We start from the raw sequence: 26,138 nt of genomic DNA on the forward strand, positions 1-26,138 counted from the left end.
ATCACGTTCCAAGTGGATGTGAGCACAAAGGTACTTTCTATATGCGTATGATAAATTATTTTGCTAATTTTCTAAATTTGTACTACAGTGTAATGACACACATTTCTGGTATCAATAACATAAGCAGTTCTGCTACTACATTACCCTCTGGTACCATGAGAGCAATCAGGCTAGCTCTCTGTGGACTTCTTACCCAGGCCCCTGGTGCTGAAGGAGATTTATCGAGCGGCCCTATTAAGACAGCACAAAGGGGGCTTCCCTGGTGGCGCAGTGGTTAAGAATCCGCCTGCCAATGCAGGGGACACGGGTTCGAGCCCTGGTCCAGGAAGATCCCATGTGCTGCAGAGCAACTAAGCCCGTGTGCCACAACTACTGAGCCTGTGCTCTAGGGCCCACGAGCCACAACTACCGAGTCCACATACCACAAATACCGAAGCCCGCGTGTCTAGAGCCTGTGCTCCACAACAAAAGAAGCCACCGCAATGAGAAGGCCGCGCACCACCAAGAAGAATAGCCCCTGCTCGCTGCAACTAGAGAAAGCCCGTGTGCAACAACGAAGACCCAATGCAGCCGAAAAAAAATAAAAAAGAGAGACAGTGGTTATATTATTTAAAAAAATAGATGGCATGAAGTACTGTGTGAGTTAAGTCATTTGCAGTCTGCTGGCCAATAGAGAGAAGAAAAAGAAAAGGATGTCTCTTCTCTCTATACCCTGGCTTATCTTGAATTTATTGAATGAAGCCAGTCCTCTAAGAGTAGCATGGGCGAGCTAGAGAAGTTTATGAAATGGAAGGTATTTTCTTTTTTTTTTTTTTTTTTTTTTTTTAGAAATTTCATGTAATGTCTGAAACGTTTATATTAACATATTTCCATACATATTTCCATACAAATACAAATATAAGATTTTTAGGAATTTCATGTAATGTCTGAAACATTTATATTAACATATTTCCATACGGAAGGTATTTTCTGAAGACATTGGTTAGCATGGAACAGTGACTAAACCATGTAACGTAACAACCTCCAGAGACAAATCTTCCAACTTTGGAGGAGTCATGACTATTAAGTTGAATTCAAAAAACCTGTCTTGTCTCTTTCTGCTTCATATTATAATTTAGGTAATGTACAGGTAGATAGTTAAGCCTGAATAGTTATGGGCTTTGACTATAACGATAAAAAAACCATCAATGGTAAGACATGGACAAGCCTGGCCACAAAGAAAAAGAACTAAGAAAAATTCTCGTCTAGTGCCAGTGATGAGTACCCTTTCCATCTAGGGCTTACCATCTGCGAAGTCTCCTCTTTTGCATGCACAGAAAACATGCTACACTTTAGCCTATGGATATGAAAGTTAAAACAAAAATGGGTCTCCAAAGGAGAGGCAAAGGCATCAGAGGTTTAACCATCTAAAATCAAATGCATCAGCCAGGGAAAGTCATACAAAACTTTAGGTAAGATACACACTTTGTGAAGCTGGGTGCCCAGGTGTTCTTGATGGAGCTCGACTTGGTCTCACGGGAAGGGAAGGCACAGGCCCCTCTGATATGGTGGGTGACTGGCAGGGACTGGTCCGGGGTGAGGAACTTGGCGAAGCGCCAAGGCCAGAACTGGAAGATGGCTGGAGATGCTGAGGAAGGATTTCCTCTACCTCAGCACTGTAGTCATCAACATCACCTGAGAAAGTGCAAGGTCAGCCAAGTTACCACCATGTTACCTTTCTCAGAGATTTTTTTTTTCACCAATCTAGGCTTTAAGGGGTTATATACATAAAATAAACACGTTTAACATTATGACACTGCAAACATATATAGGTTAAGCATGTGGGCATATATAAAAATTTTATACGTATAAAGGTAGAATTAGCGCAAACGCTCTTATAGGAAATGTAATTGAAGACAGTCTTCTGTTTCAGAGCAACAGGAGGCCAGTGGTGACTTCACACCTGGAGCTGGGCTGACTCCATAGCTTTCAATATTCCGCTGAGCAGCTGTCTCAGTGCTGGCTGACTTGGAAGCTTAATGCTCTCCCTCCAAACCTTCCTTCTCGCCAATGGAACTGCCCGCTCCCCAGTGCCCTCAACTCAGGTCCTGCCCTTGCAGCAGACAGGCTCTCACGCAGTCACACACCTTCCCCAGAAGTCTCCTCGCTACTCTGTCCCCTGTACTCCCCCAACCTGGCATATACACAACAGGGGGAAGTTGGGTCTCCCCTGAGGTCTCCTCACCTGCTCCTTCCTTAGGGTTGGAAAGTGGGGTCAGAGTGCCCCTTGCAACCCAATTCCAATTGCAGAACTTCAATCTTCCAACCCTGAACAAAAAGGCCTATTTCTTCGAGGCTGTGCTGTCAGGAATTTATGTAGCACCCTCAAGCCCCGCTTGCTGCCATAATCTCCAACCTCCATCCTTCTGGTCTCTTGAACCCATTCATCGAGGACTAAGGAGAGAGCAAGCTGGTAAGTTGGGTCCTACCATCCTTCTGGGCGACATCGAAGTCCATGTGGTCAGCCCATCAACAACCTGATGTCTTTTCCCTGCTGACGCTCTCCTCCACTCCTGAGACATATGCCCCTTGGAACTGCAGTACCTCTGAAACAGTGAACTCAGAACACTGCACTCTGACCACCACTCCCCAGACTTTCACCCTCGCCCTCAGTTACTCTTTCTTCTTTTGACTTCACCAGGATCCAGGCCTTTGATTTTGCGTCTCTGCAACTGTCTTCACATCCTCCGGTTCCTCACCTCGGCCGTTCCCCTCCTGCACTATTCTTCCATCGCGCCTGCATCAATTCCACCGTCTAACCTCTCCATAACTGCGCACCTGGGCTGCTGGGTGCTGAAGCCAGAGACAACCACGTGGCCCCGATGACTGAAGCCATGTTAACTCTGTGGTTTTCAGCCTCATCTGGGCTCCCAGGGCTGCCTGGTAATTCCACAATTTCCTGGCTGGCTCTCCCTCTGACCCCTTCTCAGGAGCTTTATCTTGAACCTTCTCGATTCTCCTGAAACCATGAGTTGCCCCACTCCTTAAACTTCACAGAGAAAAGGGTAGTCTTAAGATGGGACCCCGTCTCTTCAACAACCTGGCCCCCAACTGGAGCCTAACCACGTGGTTGGCACTCAGGTATCTGTGGATGGAAACAGTGGGGTTCTGCCCACCCCCCGTTTTCCCAGGGACCGTGCTCTGCCGCTCATTCTGCCCTGCCCCTCCCCGATGGTGTCAGCCCTTTCCATCAGCACTAAGTGTTCCCAAGCGTCCCCATTTCAAAATAACACTCCCTGGAGCAGCTGCCTTCCTCTCTCTTTCCCCCGCCTTAGCCAAACTTCTGTAAAGAGTTGCCTACAGACACTCTCTGCACGTCTTCGCCTTGCATCCACACCCCGATTTACCACCATCTGGCTTCTTCACTCCACTGAAATCACTCTCCTGAATGTCACCGACAGCTTCCTCCCCTGGGACTAAACCCAAAGGGCAGGCTGCGGTGCTCACTTCTCCTTCTTGCCACAGACCACTCTCCCTTGTTATCTTTTCTTTCCTTGATTTTTAAGCTGCTATATTCTCCTGGCTCTTTGACATTTCTGGTTCTTTCTTCTCATTTTCCTTTTATGGGCAGCCTTCTTCTGCCTGTCCTTGAAGTCTGCATTTCTGTTTGATCCCAGGACCAGTCCTCTCCCGTCTTTATCTCATCCTCCTGGCCAAGCTAATAAAAACGCATGGCCTTAAACTGTCATCAGAGCTGCCTGGTGGGCCCAGAGCTCTCTGCTGAGCGCCAGGCCCACACACCCACAGCCTACATCTGGGCCTGATGGACCCTACAGACACCTCAGACTCAACATATTCAAAACCAAATCCACCTCCCATCCACACCCACTCCTCCTGCACAAGCATACTTGCATCGTCTACTTAGATCCTTTTTGTCCCCTGAGGTCTCTGCACATTCCTTCTTCCTGGTTCACGCCTTTCTATCCTCTTTAATCTATAGACTCTCAATTTCAGTTTCTCTGGGAGAACTCTCCCGACTTCCCAACTCTAGGTCAGGCAGCTGCCCCATGAACTACTGCAGCATCGTTCACTAGTGCATTGATGTCACGTGATTACAATTGCCTGCTTACTTGTTTGTAACACCAACTGAGCTGTGAGTATGGGGAGAGCAAGGATAACATCTGTTGAATTTCCAACACCTAGCATGTACCTGGCACATGAAAGGTACTACATAAACGTGTGGACCAAGTAAACAAATGAACAGTGAAATGTGAAAATGAGATGATCTTCTGAGGTGTTCAACTCTTAAATGCATTATCTAGACATACAGGGTATCACAATATGATGCACTGTCATTTTATAAACTAAGGTATGCATTTTAATGGAAAATATGCTAAAATAATATAGCAGATATGTAGCATTAAAAAGCAAATGCATTTCTTAATCACATTTAAGGAAATTACTATATCGAGATAATCTGTCCCGAACTCCAAACTTGAAATGATTACATTTATATGGCTGGGTTCAGTTTCAAATGCATGTGTTCCTAGCCACTTTGAGAATGTTTTAAAATTACTTTGAAATATATCCTCTTTTGAACAGACTTGTGGTTGCCAAGGGGGAGGGGGGTGGAGGAGGGATGGATTGGGAGTTTGGGATTAGCAGATGCAAACTATTATATGTCGAATGGATAAGCAACAAGGTCCTACTGTAAAGCACAGGGAACTATATTCAATATCGTGATAAACCATAATGGAAAAGAATATGAAAAAGAATGTATGTATGTATATATATGTGTGTGTGTGTGTATAACTGAATCATTGCTGTACAGTAGAAATTAATACAACACTGTAAGTCAACTATACTTCAATAAATTTTAAAAAAAGAAAGCAATATATCTTCTTTTGTAGTAATTATTTTGAACTCATTTCGGCACATTGAGCTTCTACTCTTCTATCTTAACTACAATTAGTGGGACCAAACCACACACCAAAAATACCACTTTGTGCTCTTACGACACAAGGACATAAACTAACATTTGTAAAGGTCTTGACCTTTGCATGGCAGAATGGCAAATACATTTAAGTCTGGGTACAAGCAAAAGACACACAATACGATGCAAAACAAAATCTCATTAATATTGCTCTCAGTGTTACAAGAAGGAAGAGAAGGATAAACTTGGGAGACTGAGACTTTACTGATGGGAAGGAAACATCTTGAAGGACAGCAGTAAATGTGTTCAACAAGCAGACCTTCCATATCGAAGTCGGCCGCCACCTCCGCGTCTTCACCCAGCAGGGTGGAGCTTGTTGAGGACGGCAAGGGGACGCTGATTTTCTCTAAACTCATTTCTTCTTCCAAAGTTTTGATCCAGTCTGGACTCTTTAAAGTAATAGTTATAGTCCGACCCAATAACTAGTTGAGTAAAAGAGATATAAAATAAAAATTCATTGCATGAAAATTCACTATCTTGGAATAAAGTGCCTGCCTCAGTCATACTACAACAACAGTATAGGCTTAATTCAGCTAGACTCAATTCAACATAATCATTTCACATATACTGTATTTTTAACTGATTTTTTCTTTTGTTTTGGTTTGGTTTTGGTTTTGGTTTTGGGTTTTGGGGGGTTTTTTTTTGGCCGCTCCACACGGCTGGCGGGATCTTAGTTCCCCGACCAGGGATCGAACCCGGACCCCCTGCAGTGGAAGCGCGGAGTCCTAACCTGGGAATTCCCTTAACTAGTTTCAAATGTCCCCAATCCTCCCTTTAAAAGCCTGTGTTGCTAAATCTCAGGTCTTCTTTCTTAGGATGCACACAGATTTAAGTTTCCTTTGCTGCAGTAAGTATCTTTCCCTGGCCAGATATAAATTCACTGACAACTCTACTACATAATTTTATACTTCCTATGATTTTGATTCACAGATTAAATAATTGTTCCTACATGAGACAACTAAAGAAAGGACAGTAGAAAATCCTTAAAATACTTTCCCTGTTCATTTGGACCTTCCTAACTTGGTATAATGGTCTTGAAAGGTGCTATACTGTCAAAGTAGTTTCAGCATTTCAAATGTCAGAAGAATATTGAGAGAATTTAATACCATTTTAAATCTTCAACAAAAGTTAATCATTCTGAAAACACAAAGACTGGTATCTGTGAAACGGGCACCCTGCCTTTCCTATAAATCTGAGAAGCTTTTAGACAAAAGTGTAATCTAAAACAACCAACATATTATAATCAAGTTCCACTGTCCTGTGGATGTATTAAAACAAATACTTTCCTTACGTGCTATTGACATTAGAATTCTTTGAAGGCATAGGCTGGAGAGGTTGAAAGCTGCTGGCCTCAACAGCACAGCCGTGTTTAATAGGAATTTAGTGTCCACCCTGAGCTTTGAAGTCAGAGTCCTAAGAATTAATAATTCGTTACCCACTTATTAAACCAAATCAATTAAATTTCAGAACTTGGCAACAGGCTTCATATGCCATTTGTTACTTTTTAAAGTCAACAGCATTCTTTATATATTCACCAAAGAATACTAACAAGTATTCTTAAGCCTCAGTCACTATAATGGCCATTTAAGAGGCACTTCATCAAGAATATCCACTTGGCAGAGATCAGAGCCAAATGAAAAAAAAGAAATTCAGACGACAGAAAAGAAAACGCTCAGGAAGGTCATCCTTTCGGTTTGCCCTGCTCACGCTGTGTACTTTTTCCAGGTTCTCCTCTGGATCGGAAGTGTTCCTGTTGATCTACTTGCGTCCAGAAGATTTCGGGCTGAAACAGTGGTACTAACAAAGATAGACTAGAGGTTTGGAAATGTCTAACCTTCAAAAGGATAAATCAAACATTATTATGCACTTTCCAAAAACATTGTTTTTTCAGAATTTTGAAAATCTTTTAAGGGAGCTAAGGGCGGGTCCTTTCTAAGAGAGCGTAACATACGTGACTAGACTTGAGGGTGAGGAACAGAGCTGAAAAGAAGGGAGGAAAACACCAAACAAGGAGAATTATCAGGGGAAAGACAAAAGAAATATTCAGAAAGGGAATAAGAGCTGACAAAGAATGCCAAATTGAGAGCCGCTCTTAAATATTTACAGCACCATGGGAGAAGGAAGGACTTTTTAAGGTATCAAAGGTAGAACTAAATTTAAAGATCAGTAATTTCCATATGGTGAAGACACAACAAAGTCATAAGGCTAACTGGGAAGAATACCTGCAGCGTATTATGAAAAGGGATTAACATCAAGGGAGCTTCAAAAGATGAATGAATACCCCAGGGGAAAAATGAGCTAAGCTCACAGACATCTCGCCAGAGAAGTGCAAAATGACCGATAAATGAAAAGAGCTAGCAATCAAAATCTTAACACAGAAGTGACATACTACTTCTAGTTTTTCAGACTGTCAAAGTTAAAAAACATCCAACACTGATTAGAATGTTGGATATTAGGTAATCGGAGGCATAATACAACTAGATACATTCCTTCTGAAGAGCAGTTAGCCAACAAGTATCAACATTTAATATGTTAATATCTTTGCCGTAGCAAATTTACATTTAAGAATTTATCCTAAGGAATAATAGGATAAGCATGCAAAGTTAGAGTGTACACAGGAGTTCCCTGGAATGTTGGTTTTAGTAATTAAAAGTTGGAAACAACCTAGATGTCTATTAATAGGAGTTTGGTTAAATAAATTTATATATTTATCCACATAGTAAAATTAATGCAGTCATTAAAAATGACATATTCGTTCATATAGAAAGATGTCAATGATATGTATATCTCATTTTTGTTAATATATATGTACATGTATATGTAATCCCATTTGTTTTAATACATATATATGCATATGTGAAGGTTAAGAAAAATTATTTTATAATGGTAGGACCACAAGTGGTCTTTATTATTTCTTCATACTTTTCTGTGTTTCTTAATTTACTTTTGCATGAGTGTATTACTAATGCATTTGGGAAAAACAAGCAAAACGCTACAAAATCTATTTCAAAAGCAATATACACATGGAAATCTTTTTCTCCAAGGAAGTGGAAGTTATGTAACAGAAGAGGAAGCTCAGGTAAATCTTTACCGCATTGCCTGCTGTTGGAGAAATTAGGCCTGGATTTTAGTCCATCCTATCTAGTGACCATATACTTAGATATATAGGATTTGTCTAAAAGCATTCAGAAAAAACTAATAGACAGAGCACTTTACAGGAGTAAAACTATTCCAGGACATTGATGTAAGTTTCCCCCAATCAATGCCATTTCAAATTGCAGGTTAGGAATATCTCCACTAATTACAAATTTCTAAAATGCCTCAATGGGATGGATTTGTTATCTATGGGAATTATTTTACCTATGCTTGAAAAAGGGACCTGGGTACCACACTCCAAGCCAATAAAACAAGTTCCTTGGAATAATGAGCACATTCCTCGTTTGTTTTCTTGTAAATAAAGCATTTCCTTCCATTTGCTAGAAATCTTTTCTACTATATAGATGAGCCAGAATATCTATTCCAATTAAAAATTTTTAAGTTTTATGTAAGAAAATATAGTAAAATAAAATTTGGTAGTAAACATGTTTTCTTCTTAGTCTATATCAATGATTAACATCTCTAGGGAGGGACCAAAATTATCCTAAATTAGTCTGAAATCTAGTCTAAATAATAAATATCAAAGCACAACACTAGGTCTTTTATCCTCCTGAACTGGAAATACATTTAGATAATTTGCTGCATGTCTCTAAAAATACAATCTTCAGACACTTAATTACAGAATGGTTTAGACTCAACAAACGCTACCTTACCTCTTTACCATTCAGGCTCAGAACACTCAAGGCAGAGCTTCCCTCCAAAAATGTAACCCACATTTTATCTTCCACAAATCTTTAAGGAAGGGAAAAACAAACAATAAAAAAAACCATAATTAATACCTAAGGTATAACTAGCCCAATGACTAGTCCAATGATTATTGATTAACAAGGGCTTACAGAGGTCAGGAAATAAAAATGTAAGAGTGAGAGCAGCAGGGCCAGCGGTGACCTGGAGAGGGCACTCTTTCCCTAAAAGCATTCAAATTCAAATTTCTTTCAAATACTCTGTTAATAAAACAGCCTGCCAGAAGAAATGGACCGTTGGACCTCCAATTGTGACCCCTGATAATCCAATCCTTCATCTCATGGACAAGGAGAAAAAGGGCCAGAGGTGAAGTGGCTTGTTCAAAGTGACCCTATGAGAATAAAATACAGGGCTAGGACCCAAGTCTCCTGACACTGTAGTCCAGTATTATGTATTTTCACTGTCTCAGTGACTTTCCTGAAGCAAATTCCCTTTGACCAAGAAAGAAGACAGGGAGTTGTCACAAAAAAAAAAAAAAAAAAAAATTGATATCAGTCAATCAATCAGACTGGCCCCAAGGAGCCTTAGATTATGGTCCTTGTTTTTATTCAATGACAGCCATTTAACTCTCTTGAGACTTCAAAGGCCTGTGCTATAATTCTAAGTTTATAGTTTTGAAATAAGAAACCCCCAAAAGGAAAAATAAAAAGGACACCGGAACAAGCTCTGAAGGAGATGGTCACTGATACGTAATAATGTTATCATGAAAAAAAAAAAACAAATTATAACATTATCAGTCTTATTTACAGAAACAATTTTACCAGTTGAACTACTCCCAACTGTATAAATCAAGTTCAGAAATCCTTGCAGATTTTTCAGATGAGAGACAGTAAAACATGTACATGCGTACATACCCACACACACACAAAACATAGGTAAGAGACTCAATTTCTTTGGCATAAAGTTACTAAATTGCAGGATGCTGTCATTTGAAAGACACAGGGACATCATTCCTACCTAAAGACTTTGAAGGGGATCTTTTTCAAATCGTTGGCAATGGACCAGATCCGTCCTCCAAAGGTTTTAATCACTATCAAAAGGCTGCATTTACGCTGCACCATTCTCCCCCACGCCAAACCCTATTTGTTCTCTGACAGTGGTACCAAAGTGTTTGTGGCCATGTGGCAGGGCTAATTTCTTGGTCCTATCCTAACCTGGCAATGTGCCCCCTATACATTTTGAACTTTAACAAGAGATTCTGGTTCTGATATCCATGGATTTATGTAGAACCTTTTAGAAGCTGTATTTTCTTCCTTTTTTTCACTCACGAGGATAAAAGCTTCTAGACTTTTCCCCCAACTGATATAAGTATCTAAATTTGCCCCATCTACATTTCCAGGGGATCTCGTACTTACATATAAAGACTTCACTCATTCCCTAATGGTTGCCTCATTCCAGAGCAAAAGGTGATGATCCGTTTAGCCTACCAGTGACAGTAGTCCCGTCCTTGTTTGCTTTCATCGTCTGCTTTTTCTATTCTAACTTGGTTGTCTAAGGTGTAACAACCAGAATATTCCAGGTGAGGAGGCACGGCACGGGTTTATATAATGCTAGGATAATGCCTTGTTTTGTTACCAATACTTTTTCCAATGATAAGAAGCATTTTGGGGAAAGTTTTCAGCTCTAATTTAACACCAAGTTCTTTAGAGACTAGGATAAAGGCAGACAGGTCCTCTTCCTGCATCAGTCTTTCGTCCCTTATGCACACTCTGGGTTCTGTCCAGCCCAGTGCAGTATTTTAACTTGCTCAAGAGGACACTTATCTGCTACTGTGCTGCCCACTCACGCAGTCCGTGTGATGCTCCCGGTGGTTTGGCATTTCTGCGCTTGGCAAAGCTTCCTGTCATCTGGAGATTTCACCATGTACTTGCTAGAGTCTTAAGATCTCTAGACACTTTTTGTTTCATTTTAAACCTTTGGGGTAGATCTTTGTCAAACGATTTCAGGTTAAGTCTAAATACAATTTCCTCTTATTTGCCCATTTACTCTCAGAAAGGAGAGTAAGGTTTCCCAGGCATGCTTCTCACTCCAGAAGAAACTATCCCATCTTCATTCTGTGGAGTATTCTGTTTAGCATCTAGGAAAGCCATTACACACATGCTGATCTTGACTAGATTCCAAACAGGAATTGGGTCTTCCATTTGTCCTCTGCTCTGCCACAGCACCTAATATAGAGATTTGCCCACTAAATAGCTATAAAACATCCCTAAATAAACAGATGAACAGCACAGAAAGGAATTTGATAGTACCTCTTCCCTATGGAATTCAATACATGTTATTCAGTCTCTCAAGATTGCTGGGCATTTGGAATAGACCGTTTTTTTAAACCACACAAGAGGCATCTGGTTCTGCAAAAGGCAGATGGTTAAGTCAGTGATGGAAACCAAGACGGGAAAGAATGACTCCTGACTATTCAGCTGGCAGGGCTGCTCCTCCACCAGATGGAAATTAAACGACTTAAAATTACAGAAAACATCAAGTTTCTTAAACCGAGGGCAGAAAAGTCACTCCGCTTTACTCCTATCACTCCTTAAAAAAATGAAATAGCAATCACATGTTCATTCTTCCGTAGGGCTTACATGTTATAGCGTATAGGAATCTTGAGAGAACACATCTAAACGTGTACCTATTCTTGTCAATTGTTCATATAAATTTTTACTACTCAACTTTAAACTTTCTAAGTAGCAAGTCCAGTTTCAAAACCTATGAGCCCTTTGAATAATATTTCTATAGTATGATTCGCCTTTAGTTCGGAAATACAAATACTCATATGCTATTCAAATACTAAATAAAGTGATTTCTAACACAGAAAATATTATTTACAAATCATGAGCTGCTTTTGGACAATAAATATTTTACTTACCTTATGAGTATAACTTCACCAAAATTTGTAAACTGTTGCAGAAGTTCATCAATCAAAGCATCATCGAAAAAATTATTTTCTGGTAGAGAACTTCTGATTGAGACCAACACCGTACCATCTGGTGGACCCTGAAGGGCAATTACTTCTTTATAAATGCTTTGCCTCTCTTCAGCTTCCACTTCAAATATATCGATATCAATCAGGGCAACGACAGGCCTTAGGCATAAAGGAAGGAAGATGTGTTAGGAACGTTTAAGGAAGGATGCATTTCAAATAAATTTCAAGCACGATTAGGAATACAGAGACTGTTTAAACCTATGGTCAGAAGTCTTCAGCTCAGCCCTTCCATAGTGCAGCAAAGTGCCAGGAGTCCACGTGTAGAGGATTTTGCTTCCATCTTGAAAACTAGCATTTAGCAGATCTAAATCTTCAGCTGCAGTCAGAATAAAACAAAACATAAGAGAAGCCACCTGAGCACGACCGATCATGTGGAGCTCCTTCATTTCACTGGCTTCAGCTGTCTGAGGCTGGGAAGCCAGACACACTTGCTAACAGGCAAGAACTCTAGACACCGTTAAGTTAAAAAGGTTTCTTGTTGAGGTTATCATGTTATGCTTTACTTAGTTAAAATTAAGATGAGACTTCACTCTGAGGCTACTTAAAGGCCTGTGACCAGATAGTGTTTCAAAAATAATTGAACAGACAAGTAGCAGTTCAAAATATCTGCAAACCACTTGAGTTATTCAAATTAGAAATCTTAATTAGCATTCACTTGACAATTCCGTAAAAAGGTTTCCCTGCTTCTCTTTGTATGACACTACATCACTGAAAGAAAATAGATTGAAAAATTAAAGTATTACAAGCAGGTCTGAGAATTTTTTTTAAGTTTTATATTTAAATTGAATTTATTTTATTCTAGATAACCTGTGTTGAAAAAAAAAAAAGTAGTCTTCCTCGCCTTATTTGATATTTATATCATTCCCTTCTTCCTTGTAAAATTTTCCCTAGCTCATTTAAATGAAGAAGTCCATTTCCCAACTTTCCCAACCTGATCTGTCAAAAGGCCATTTCCTTCTTCTCCAGAGGACACGGTCTGTCCATGCAGGGGTGCGGCACTTTTCACTGGTGTCGTAGTCATCAGAAAACAAATCATATTTATATGTTGGAGCAAAGGTTACTTTTCCTTCTAAAAATCCTCTAAAAATCTAAAATAAACATACATAAAGTAAGTTATTCGAAAAGGCAAAAACGTTCTGTTTTCATTCAGGCAGCCATGCATTAAATGTCTATTATGCGCTGGAGACTCATGAAATCTATGTGCCTCTGATGAACACTTCTAACTGAATGGAATAGAGCTTAAGAAAAAATAACCCAAGATGTGGGCTTTATCATGCCACTTGTTTGACATTTGATTAAGCCAAGTACAAAAACGTGAACAATGGAATTCCACCAGACTTTTGAGCTACATGACACATTTAGAACTGTATGGGATTTTGGAAATCAAATAGTTTGATGTCTTATTCTCAAATGAGGAATTGGGGCCTAAGAAGGTTACATGGTATCCATCAGAATTTAAGTCTGATGACCAGAAAGATACCATATCAAGTGCCTTCAATCACCTCTTCTTAAAAAAATTTTTTCTAAATAAATTCTTCCAACTTTTGTGGTCACAAGTTTTTAGAACTAAGTCTCAAAAAGGCAGATGATATGAGAAACAACAACATCAAAATAAAGCAAATTACCATAGGATCTTAAAGCCAAAAAGCTCTAGCCCTGACAAGTAAGATTCTAAATTCGGTATTACTGAAAGAAAAAATGCATATTCTTCTACTTGAAAGTGAATCTTATGGAGACACAATGTATTTTTCCTCCTGTAAATTATTATGAGTTTTCATTTCCTTTTCTTTTTTTAAAAGAGAAGGCAATTTTCTATCTGTTAAACTACAGATATATATTTACTAAGTATAAAGAGACTCCAAGAGGTTAAAAAAAAAAAAAAAAAGTAACACTTTAAGGAAAGTATGTTTTCATAATCAAAGGTCCCCTTCTTCCCAATGCAAGTATCTTAAGTATGTATCTACCTGTCCAGCATTTTTCTGGTTGATAAGCTGATCTCCTGCTATAAGAGAATCCCAATTTTGCTGTCTTATGAGCTCTTTCACTTCTTCATTAGGAAGATCGATTCGGTAGTTGAAATCACCACACCAAAATACGTAGTCATGGGAGAACAGCATCCTTCCCTGGAAGCAAAGAGAGAGAATTTTAAACAATCAATTAAAAAAATGTTTTACAACTTTTTCTTTGCCTCACCCCTGCCATGCCCGATTTATTTAACCCCACAGTAATTACACATGAAGTATCTAATATTTAGGTGAACACTGCTGACATTTCTAGGAACTATCTTAAATTTTCAAAAACTGATATAGAATTTGGGGTAAATTGAAACACATTTCAAAGCTTCCTCTTCAAAAACAAGCAGCAAGAATTTACCATTGGAAAACTCAACTTCCGTGCTATTTCCACAAAATCTTCATTTCGTTCTTTGACTTGCGATTGTCCTGCAGCAAAGTGGCTGCAGACGAAGCAGAGGCTTGTGGTGTGGAACAGCATTCGTATTGCGACCGCTCCCTTATTTCCAGTTGCACCTCCCATTCCAGTCTTCACAGTATCAACTGCAACATCCCTTTAAAAGGAAGAATTCTAAATCAAAGATCAGAAATTCCAATAGTTCCATGTGCATAAGAAAATAGGAATGCCTGTTACATAATTATAACATTACACATTGTGGGGCACTTAGAGGGCAAGCCTGTGAAAGAGTACAGTGAAACTATTAGTGATTCTTTACTCAAGAACACATTTAAATAGAGTTACCATAGGATCCAGGGATCCCACTCCTGGGCATATATTGGGAGAAAACTATAATTCTAAAAGACACATGCACCCCAATGTTCATTGCAGCACTATTTACAATAGCCAAGATATGGAAGCAACCTAAATGTCCATCCACAGATGAATGGATAAAGAAGATGTGGTACAGGGACTTCCCTGGTGGCGCAGTGGTTAAGAATCCGCCTGCCAATGCAGGGGACACAGGTTCGAGACCTGGTCCGGGAAGATCTCACATGCCACAGAGCAACTAAGCTTGTATGCCACAACTACTGAGCCTGCGTGCCACAACTACTGAAGCTCATGCGCCTGTGCTCCACAACAAGAGAAGCCACCACAATGAGAAGCCCGTGCACCGCAACAAAGACCCAACGCAGCCATAAATAAATAAATAAATAAATAAATAAATAAATAAATTTTAAATAAATAAATTTTTTTTTTAATTTATTTATTTTATTTATTTTTGGCTGGGTTGGGTCTTCATTGCTGCGCGCAGGCTTTCTCTAGTTGTGGAGAGCAGGGGCTACTCTTCGTTGCGGTGCGCGGGCTTCTCATTGCTGTGGCTTCTCTTGTTGCGGAGCACAGGCTCTAGGCGCACAGGCTTCAGTAGTTGCAGCACGCAGGCTCAGTAGTTGTGGCTCACGGGCTCTAGAGTGCAGGCTCAGTAGTTGTGGCGCACGGGCTTAGTTGCTCCGCGGCATGTGGGGTCTTCCCGCACCAGGGCTTGAACCCGGGTCCCCTGCATTGGCAGGCAGATTCTTAACCACTGCGCCAGCAGGGAAGCCCTAAATAAATAAATTTAAATCTTCAGAAAAGTTTAAAAAAAAAGAGTAAGTACTACTTTATAAACAAAAAAAAAAAAAAAGAAAAGAAGATGTGGTATATATGTATACAATGGAATACTACTCAGCCACAAAAAAGAATGAAATAATGCCATTTGTGGCAACATGAATAGACCTCGAGATTGTCATACTAAGTGAAAGAAGTCAGAGAAAGACAAATACCATATCACTTATAAGCAAATGAACTTATTTACAAAACAGAAATAGACCCACAGACACAGAACACAAATTTATGGTCACCAAAGGAGAAGGGGGGTAGTGGGAGGGATAAATTAAGAGTCTGGGATTAACATATACACACTACTATATATAAAATAGATAACTAATAAGGGACTAGTGTATAGCACAGGGAGCTCTACTCAATACTCTGTAATGGCCTATATGGGAAAAGAAGCTAAAAAAGAGTGGATATATGTATATATGTATAACTGATTCACTTTTCTGTACACCTGAAACTAACACAACATTACAAATTATACCCCAATAAAAATTTTTTTTTAATAATAAAATAAAATAAAACATAACCAACAAGGACCTACTGTATAGCACAGGAGACTATACTCAGTATTTTATAACAACCTATTAGGGAAAAGAATCTGTAAAAGAATAGATATATATACAAATGTATAACTGAATCCCTTTGCTGTACACCTGAAACTAACACAACATTGTAAATCAACTATATTTCAATTAAAAAAAAAAAAGCACATTTAAAAACAAGAACCATGAACAAGTGTTTCTCTGAAGCCACAAACACGCCAGGCCTTTTTGTTATCTGAGGTTAGGAAGTAGCCTTAGGAGAGAGATCTGTTTACTGACCTGATGAACGGAGCATGCTGTGGTCGGATAAAAACAAACAGACAGACGCCCACCAACTGCTCGGAGGCTAGCAGCACGTACTTGTTGTCTCTGGAGATGGTCTTCTGAAGTTCCACGGCCCAGAGCTTCTGATTTGTTGTGCTACCAGAAAATATTAAAAAGGGAATCTTCAAAAAGACGGTGACAGTAATATAGCCTGTTTTATAAGACAGCTGTCAATTACACCTTTATATGCCCACATTTAATAAAACTATGACATCACGAAATCCACACCAACAGTGAAGTCTTTATGCAGGCTGGGCTTTTTTGTCTGTTTCCTTTAAAAAGGAAAACGCAAAATTCAGCCAAAAGAACACCCACACTTCAAAGTCTACCCCATCGCTCCCATCGCTCCCATCGCTCCCATCGCTCCCATCGCCCCATCGCTCCCATCGCTCCCATCGCTCCCATCATCCCATCGCTCCCATCGCTCCCATCGCCCCCATCGCCCCCATCATCCCATCGCTCCCATCGCTCCCATCGCCCCCATCGCCCCATTGCTCCCATCGTCCCATCGCTCCCATCGCCCCATCGCCCCCATCGCCCCATCGCTCCCATCATCCCATCGCTCCCATCGCTCCCATCATCCCATCGCTCCCATCATCCCATCGCTCCCATCATCCCATCGCTCCCATCATCCCATCGCTCCCATCATCCCATCGCTCCCATCATCCCATCGCCCCCATCGCCCCATCGCTCCCATCATCCCATCGCTCCCATCGCTCCCATCATCCCATCGCCCCGATCGCCCCATCGCTCCCATCGCTCCCATCGCTCCCATCATCCCATCGCTCCCATCGCTCCCATCGCCCCCATCGCCCCCATCATCCCATCGCTCCCATCGCTCCCATCGCCCCCATCGCCCCATTGCTCCCATCGTCCCATCGCTCCCATCATCCCATCGCCCCCATCGCCCCATCGCTCCCATCATCCCATCGCTCCCATCGCTCCCATCATCCCATCGCTCCCATCATCCCATCGCTCCCATCATCCCATCGCTCCCATCATCCCATCGCTCCCATCATCCCATCGCTCCCATCATCCCATCGCCCCCATCGCCCCCATCATCCCATCGCTCCCATCGCTCCCATCATCCCATCGCCCCCATCGCCCCATCGCTCCCATCATCCCATCGCCCCATCGCTCCCATCGTCCCATCGCTCCCATCGTCCCATCGCTCCCATCATCCCATCGCTCCCATCGTCCCATCGCTCCCATCGCCCCATCGCCCCCATCACTCCCATCGCTCCCATCATCCCATCGCCCCCATCACTCCCATCGTCCCATCGCCCCATCGCCCCATCGCCCCCATCACTCCCATCGCTCCCATCATCCCATCGCTCCCATCGCTCCCATCATCCCATCGCTCCCATCATCCCATCGCTCCCATCATCCCATCGCTCCCATCATCCCATCGCTCCCATCATCCCATCGCCCCCATCGCCCCATCGCTCCCATCATCCCATCGCCCCATCGCTCCCATCATCCCATCGCCCCCATCGCTCCCATCATCCCATCGCTCCCATCATCCCATCGCTCCCATCATCCCATCGCCCCCATCGCCCCATCGCTCCCATCATCCCATCGCCCCCATCGCTCCCATCATCCCATCGCTCCCATCGTCCCATCGCCCCCATCGCCCCATCGCTCCCATCATCCCATCGCCCCCATCGCTCCCATCATCCCATCGCCCCCATCGCTCCCATCGTCCCATCGCTCCCATCATCCCATCGCTCCCATCATCCCATCATCCCATCGCCCCCATCGCCCCATCGCCCCCATCACTCCCATCGTCCCATCGCCCCATCGTCCCATCGCCCCATCGCCCCATCGTCCCATCGCTCCCATCATCCCATCGCTCCCATCGCCCCATCGCTCCCATCATCCCATCGCTCCCATCGCCCCATCGTCCCATCGCCCCATCATCCCATCGCTCCCATCGTCCCATCGCTCCCATCATCCCATCGCTCCCATCATCCCATCGCCCCATCGCCCCATCGCCCCATCATCCCATCGCCCCATCGCTCCCCACAAAGAGACCATGAGCTTACTGATTAAACGAGTGCTCGCCGCGGGAGCACCCTCAAGCCCGTACACTTCACTCTTTGCTTAGTATTCACGGGGATAACAGAGAAGAACATGCTTCCACATACATTCCCCCCACCTTTTCTTATTTTTATGGGTTATAATATCTTTAAAAAAACTTATTATGGAAAATTTTAAACATCCACAAAAAAAGAGATAATCATAAAATAAACCACCATATACCCATTATCCAGCTTCAACAATTATCAACATTTTGCCAATCATTCTTCTTCCATACCCCCTCCCCTTTTTTTAAACCTGGAGTATTTTAACTCAAATCTGAGACATAGGCCATTTCACCCAGAAACACTTTGGTATGCACCTCTAATGCAACAGGACGTTTTCATTTTTGCGTAGTCACAATGCTGTTATCACACTCAAATATTAACGATTCCTTAATATCATCTAATACTCAGTTCATATTTAAATTTCCCTGATTATCTAAAAAAACCTCTTCTTACAGTTGGTTTCTTTAAAACAGGGTCCAAATAAGGTCCACACATTGCATTTGCTTGTCTCTTAATCTCTATTAATCTTTAGCAGTCTCTCAGCTCACCTGACCCTCTTTTTAATGCTATTGATTTTTTAAGAAGCTGGGCTATTTGTCTGTAAAATGTTTAACAGTCTGGATTTGTCTGATGTGTCTTCATGGTACCTTGTCCCTCTGTCAGGTTTGTTTTAAACTGGTTACTCTAGAAGCTTGATTGAGAAACATTCAATTTTATTGATTTGTTTTGGCAAAAATAACCTCACAGGTGGTACAGTCACCCTTGCATCATAGCAGGAACTAATCTCTGTGATATTACACCTGATAGGCTGTTAGGACCGTGACAATTGACTCGTTGTAATAAAAAGTTCCTCCACTGATCCTTCTTCTAAGGTTTTAACATAGACTGATGATCATTGCCTAGATCCATTATTTCATTAGGGGTTACAACATGTTGACTTCATAATTTCAGCATTGCATGGGCATCTGTAATAAGTTGGAATTCTTCTATAAACAACTTCTCTCTTATCAACTATTCAGTTACTCTGAAACACAGTTTGTATAAAGAAGGTAGCAAAAATGCTTGAGTCTTTCTCTTTATACATTTTCAGAGTATTAAGTTTCTGCCCAAGAACCTCCAATGGCGAGCAAAAACAGTCTTCTCGTAGTTCCAGGTCATACAAACGATAAACCGTAAGCCAGAATACGACCTCACATCCACGCATCTAATCTAACACTATGCCATACTGCCTCCAAAATACAAATTCAGAGCACGGATTCCCTACCAACCAACCCCACCACTAAGATTTGGATTCTGAAAACAGAACGACAGCTTTCATCCCTTTCTTCAGCTCTCTCAATGAACCCTGATAACTCCATTCCAAACCACACACACCTCCCCACCTCCACATGCCCGATCCCCTGACCTCTATCTATCTACTTTCGGTTGCACTTACCGTCTTCTAACATGCTATATAACTTACTTATTCGAGTTGTTTATTGTCTGTCTCCTCCACTAGAAAAGAAGGTCCACACAGGTAGGGATATTTGTCTGTTTTATTCATTGATGTATCTTTAGCACTTAGGGTAGGTGCTCTGTAGATATTGGTTAAATATATGAATGAATAATCACCATTTTCATTAAAGAATAATTTGATTAATCTCTACTTAGACCAACAACTGAACAATGTGTTTGGTACTGGGAGCCCTAAGAATATGTTCTAAGACCTGAATCTGTATTTTCAGGGAAGAGTCAAACAGCAAAATGAATGAAGTCGGAATTCTTTTCTACTTCCCTGTATAAACTGTTATTCACTTTAGCTAAGAAGAAAGTTGTCATTTTCAAGACTGATGACTATACCATACTATTTCAGCCCATAATTTTATTCTGAAAATCTTTTTTAAAAAGTCACAAAAGAGGACTTCCCTGGTGGCACAGTGGTTAAGAATCCGCCTGCCAATGCAGGGGACACCGGATCGAGCCCTGGTCCGGGAAGATCCCACATGCCGTGGAGCAACTAAGCCTGTGCACCACAACTACTGAGCCTGCGCTCTACAGCCCACGAGCCACAACTACTGAAGCCTGCACGCCTAGAGCCCGTGCTCCGCAACAAGAGAAGCCACCGCAATGAGAAGCCCACGCACCGCAACGAAGAGTAGCCCCCGCTCGCCGCAACTAGAGAAAAGCCCGTGCTCAGCAACAAAGACCCAACGCAGCCAAAAATAAAATAAATAAATAAATAAAATTAAAAAAAGAAAAAGATCCTTTAAAAAAAAAAAAAGTCACAAAAGATGGGCAACTACTCAACTTTTAAAGCAAGCATCATTTCTTAAAATACAACACTTAAGCTTTCAATTTCACTAAAATAATCTGTATTTGTAATAACACTTCAGAACATCAGTTCTCTGCTTGGTCGGGGAACATCCCTGGGGATCCCTAAAACCCATGAGGTCGAAACTGTCTCCCTAATATCGCTAAGAGATTGTCTTTTTCACTGTATTGACATTTGCATGATGGTGCAAAAACAATAAGTAGAAGTGCTGATGTCTTAGCAGGAATCCAGGCACCAAACTGTACTAGTATTCCTTATAATCTTTACCCCCATGCGCTCACAGTTTAAAAAAATGCCATTTCACCTAAGAATATCCTGATGAAGCAGTAAACACTATTAATTCTGTCAAAGCTCAATCCTTGAGTCCCATCTTTATAGTATTCTGTGTGATGAATGGGCAATACACATCAAGCACTTCTGCTGCATACTGAATGCATACACCATGGTTGTTTCAGAGAAAAGCACCTGATAGTTTGAGTTCAGAGTTGAAATGCCCCTTTTTTCATAGAATATAAGAAAGAACGAGTGACAGACTATGGTTATTCAGATTTAGATTATTTGGCAAACAGTTTTTCAGCCAAGTCTGTGTTTTCAAGGGAAAAAAACCCAGCATCTCTTTCCAATGATAAAATTTATGTTTTCAAGCAAAAATGAGAATCTTGATAAACCTGTATCTGCTACTCTGATCTTGACAGCTTCCACATACTTGAAGAATTTGCTGATGAGTGATGAAATTAACCAATATAATGTTTAATATTGTATAATGAAATGTGTCAAAATTTGGAAGATCTCCATAACTCAGTGAACTAATATGTTCCAAATGACCAACACATGATGTTTCAAAATCATGCAAGGGTAAAAGATAGACCAATGTTTTAATATAATTGAGCACAAAAAGGTCATCGCTATGGTTTCAGATTCCACACTGCAACTAGCCTTTGGGAAACTATTTGTTAAGTGGTATCAGAGAAGAAATGATCTGAAAAGGCTATTAAGATATTTCGGTTTCCAGCTACATATTTATGTGATGTTCTTCATATAATTCAACCAAAACAACATATTGCAACAGACTAATGCAGAAGTAGATGTGAGAATACAGCCGTCTTAAGCCAGATTCTAAAGACATTTGCAAAACTATCAATGCCATCCTTCTCAGTAAATTTTTGTTTTGGAAAATAGCTACCTTTCAGGAAGAAAATGTGTTATTTATGTTAACACGTAATGAGTTTATTATCATTGTTATTTTAAAATGAATTAAATGTTTTAAATTTTTCATTTTTAATTTCTAATGTGATACATATCAAGAGATAAAACTCACATAAATAAAAGTTCTTTAAGATTTTCAATATGTTTAACAGTGTAGAAAGACCTGAAACCAAAAAGTTTGAGAACCGCTATTTTATAGTTTAAAAAGCATCTTCACATATATTCTCTCAATCTATCCTTGTAACAAGTACTTAGTTATCTGCTCCCCGTGTCCGTCAACTAGAAAGTTTCCCTGTGTGTTACCTGGCTGGCTTACCTTGCATTCACAATGTTTCCAGCATTCAACTCTACCATTTCCTCAAAACCAATGGCAAATATATCAGTTGGTTTACTTCTTTTATCTACAATGAAGCATCCAGGAGAGACTTTTATGAGAGGGCCTTAGTTAGATGGCAACTCCCCTACCCCCCCAACACAATTAAGATCAACGTCAGACCTCATAAAAGTCCATTTTTGTGTTTCAAGTTTAACCAAATTCAAATTAAAGGCAAAACCCCCTGAGGGGGACAAAATTACATTCCATTTAGTTTCTATTTAGGTGACCTAAGTTTGCCTATCTAAGACTGTTATTCTTGAAGATCCTTAAGTCCTTTCAGAAATCATTTTGAAAGAATTCTTGCTAAAGTTTGTACCATGGAGAGCAGAGAAACAAGCCGCTTCTCAAAGGCTAAAGTGACTCAAAATGGAGAGGGAAAGAAATTTTTCAGAAAGGGTACAAATAATAAAGTGGTTGAGTAACAGTCTCAAATTAGAGGAAACAGTTGAGAGGGATTTTTTACACTTAAATTTGAAGATTCCTAAGTGGAAGCAGTCTAGGAAAATGAGAAGAGTCAGGGGCTCAGACTAACCCCTCTGTTCTAGCCATTAGCTCTCTCATAGCTGACAAGACCAAAAGAGAACAGAGCTGCTTTAGATAAGCAACCCCAGGGTACTTTGGGAGTCCCAAGCATTCAGAAATGAGGATAAATAGCTAGAGAAAGAACTTATAAATACTATGAACAAATACTGAGAAAAAAAAAATTTATTGACTGCTATTATGTGTAAGCCTTATAGACAAATCTTCTCATTAACTACACAAACACCTTAGGAGGCAGATTATATTTGCCTTTTATTTAAAGACAGGAAACTGAAGCTTTGGAGAACCTAAGCAACTTGCCCAAGTTCACAAGTAAAATGCAGTGGCCCAACTGTGGAACCAAACTGCTTGAGTTCAAATCCTGGCTGTGTCACTACTAGCTGAATGACCTTGGGCAGGTCACTTCTCTTACTGTGTCTCAGTTTCTCATCTGTGAAATTGGAATAATAATAGTGACGGTGTATTAGGTCTGTTATAAGGATTAAATGAATAGATGTAAAGTAGTTAGAATTGTAGTATTAGCTGTTATTTTATTATTGTTATTATTACTACAACAACAACAGTTTCAAGTTAGGTTCAATGTAAATGAAAAGGGGCATTTTAATAAAAGTTTAGGAAAAAAAAAAAGTTTAGGGAAATTCCCAGGGTTTAAGGTGTGACTGATTAAAGACAACTAAAAAAGGAAAATCTGCATCTCACAGTATTTCCTATGTACATCACCTTCATAAATAACACTTGGTAAACGTGTACCATTTGAAAAAGGAATTAAAGTTGACTTGAACAAAGAAGGCCTCAAATCCATGATTCTAGTTAAAATCTTAATACAAGCATCCTCAGCTTAATGTTTGGTTCTGGCTATTAAGAGCTTGGTGGCAGAGGACCCAACTGGATGACACGTCTTCACAAGGATGAGTCAGTGCTGGTTAGTATAAAGGGCCAGCGAATGTCAAAACAAGTCTTGTAAAACTGCTCATGATCCACCCTGCTTCTTATCTTAGCAAAAAGGACTGTATTTGAAAAATAGAACATATTAGATTTGAAAAATTATCAATCATAAAATAAGCTTGCTTTGTATCAGTCTAAAGAATAAAAACAGAACTAGTTTTTCTTATACGTGTAGTTACCTTAAAGATACCAATTTATGTACGGATCCAATTTCCTGAGAATCAAATAACAAAGAAAAGGATTTTTTATTTTACCATGTTTTCTTATGAAGTAGTAGATAAAGGTCTAGGAGTACAAAAGACCTAAGATTTGAACAGATTTGATCTATAAGAATGTTGGTCTTCAAATGTATAAATCCCAGTTTCTTTTATAAGGTAACGCATACTGTGAAGTGCCACATTTGTTTTCTGGATTAATAAATCACAGTCAGGGTTAATTAATTAAATCCGTATTATAAAAAGCCAACCTTGAAACTCCTGGATGCCAGCTAACTTGGGTGCATCGAGAAGCCAGTCAGTGAGGGTCTGATTCTTAAAAGCTATGCTGCGAAACTGCTTCCCGCCATTCACATTCCAGGTGCCCACACATACTCGAATTTTCTTGGGCTTTGAATACTTGTAGAAATTCTCACACATGCTCTTTAGAACTTTAGAAGATGCTAATCGAGAACAAAACACAACAGAATTTTGGCTGCATTTAACCATTTACAAAAAAAAAAATTGCTTTTCATGACTGAGAAATGATGGCTGGAAAGTACAATTACCATCGTCAGCACAAAGAAGCATCAAATACATGCATAAGCACAAAAGACAGCCTTGAACACAGAGCCCAGCACAATACAATTAACCAACACAACTTTTAAAAAATCATACAAAAAAAAAAAAATCATACATTAAGTACAATAGCCCAAGTAAAAAAACTATTACAAAATTAATGCAGCAACAAAAAACATGCAGAACAAACAGTTCTGTTTCACTGAAATGGTACACTATTTTATGAAATACAAAAGCAGAGACTGCACATGTTTAGGAATATAGCAACTGACTTTCATACAGCTTTCATTCGGAGGCTAGCAAAAATATGTTATTTCTCCCCAAACAAAAACATTCAAGAACCATTACATTTAGGATTCTAGATACTGACAGGTGGTTTGATGAATAATGGCTCCCTGACAAAAACACAAATTATGGACAATAATGAGAGGATGGAGATGAAGCCATGACTAAACGCCCCCCAGCTCAGAGGAGACACCAAGTCCTTACAAACGTTCTGCAAGGCCCCAAACAACCTGCCCCGCCTTTCTGCCCTCACCTGCCACCCCATCCCTGTTCTTCACTGCTCAGCCACTGGACCCTCGCAAGGACGGAAGCTCCACGAGGGCAGAAATGTTGGTCTAATATCCCTAGTGACTAGAAGAGCGCCTGGCACATAGTAAGTGCTCAGTAAGTAATGGTTAAATGAATAAATGTTCAATATATTTTGAATCCTCAATCCTTTCCCCGCCTATTTTTTTGACTTCCACCTATCCTTCTTCCTCCTAAACCATGCTTCATTTAGGTTAAGTCTAATCCTTGGCACTTAAGTTAATAGAGCCTTAACAGGACTTCAGTCTAAAGACAGAGAATATGCCCTTAATGGGCGGTTAACTGGCAAGAGGAAAGGGAAATCACAATGGTGCTCACCTTTCACCACAGGATCTTATTTTATTATGATATTAATTATTATTGTTGGATTCCAAGGTACATACAGCAAGCAGTCTTGTGAGAGAACGAGTGAAAGAGGCAAATAACTTTTTCGGATTAGAGTGAAAATAGTTTGACCTGTGAATCCCATGAAAGGACTGCTGATTTAGATGACAAGCACGTCCCCACTGTTCCCAGGGGCAGACGTGCACATTGCTAGCCCTCTTGCTATTTGATTTGATTACTCATATAGAGGTGTCCGGTGGTAATGAAAGCAGATTGTTTGTTCTGGCCTGTTGGTATGGTTAACTGAAAGCCTGCTGAACCTGGATAAAGAATAATTCTCTATTACTACAGATTATCACTGGTCTTTCTAATTGAAGTCACTGCCATTGTTACTGCTATGAAAACAGCTTCTACAATCCTTTCTACATCAAAACCCAAGTTCTATAATGATTTAACAGCTTAAAATATCCAGCAAGACAAATAATGAATTGTGTGAACAAAAACATGTTGCCACGTTGGGTGAGCTACTAAAGTCTGTTTATAAATGGAATAAAAAGTTTACAAAAAATTCCTAGTTTATTCTTAACTGGCTGGCACCTTAATGTGCAGGAAGAAATGAGTCTATGTTCAAACAGATGTCCATCCCTAAATACCATAC

At 40.5% G+C, this 26,138-nt stretch overlaps 1 protein-coding gene across 16 annotated transcripts in view; it reads right to left on the reverse strand.

The window, feature by feature from the left end:
- The window catches only part of SYNJ1 (synaptojanin 1), a 90,897-nt gene that overhangs the window by 15,233 nt on the left and 49,526 nt on the right, over window positions 1–26,138 (reverse strand). For all 16 annotated transcript variants that reach the window (XM_082459743.1, XM_082459739.1, XM_082459747.1 and 13 more), the window contains 11 exons: window positions 24,259–24,450; window positions 22,248–22,332; window positions 16,283–16,423; window positions 14,226–14,418; window positions 13,817–13,975; window positions 12,784–12,940; window positions 12,051–12,168; window positions 11,736–11,951; window positions 8,782–8,860; window positions 5,232–5,394; window positions 1,465–1,674 (listed from right to left, as the gene is read on the reverse strand). In XM_082459743.1, coding sequence (XP_082315869.1) covers window positions 1,465–1,674; window positions 5,232–5,394; window positions 8,782–8,860; window positions 11,736–11,951; window positions 12,051–12,168; window positions 12,784–12,940; window positions 13,817–13,975; window positions 14,226–14,418; window positions 16,283–16,423; window positions 22,248–22,332; window positions 24,259–24,450 — 1,713 coding nt within the window. The remainder of the gene's footprint in view (window positions 1–1,464; window positions 1,675–5,231; window positions 5,395–8,781; window positions 8,861–11,735; window positions 11,952–12,050; window positions 12,169–12,783; window positions 12,941–13,816; window positions 13,976–14,225; window positions 14,419–16,282; window positions 16,424–22,247; window positions 22,333–24,258; window positions 24,451–26,138) is intronic.

This window comes from Balaenoptera physalus (genome assembly GCF_965194825.1).
Source record: "Balaenoptera physalus genome assembly, chromosome: 4".
Classification (NCBI taxonomy): domain Eukaryota; kingdom Metazoa; phylum Chordata; class Mammalia; order Artiodactyla; family Balaenopteridae; genus Balaenoptera; species Balaenoptera physalus.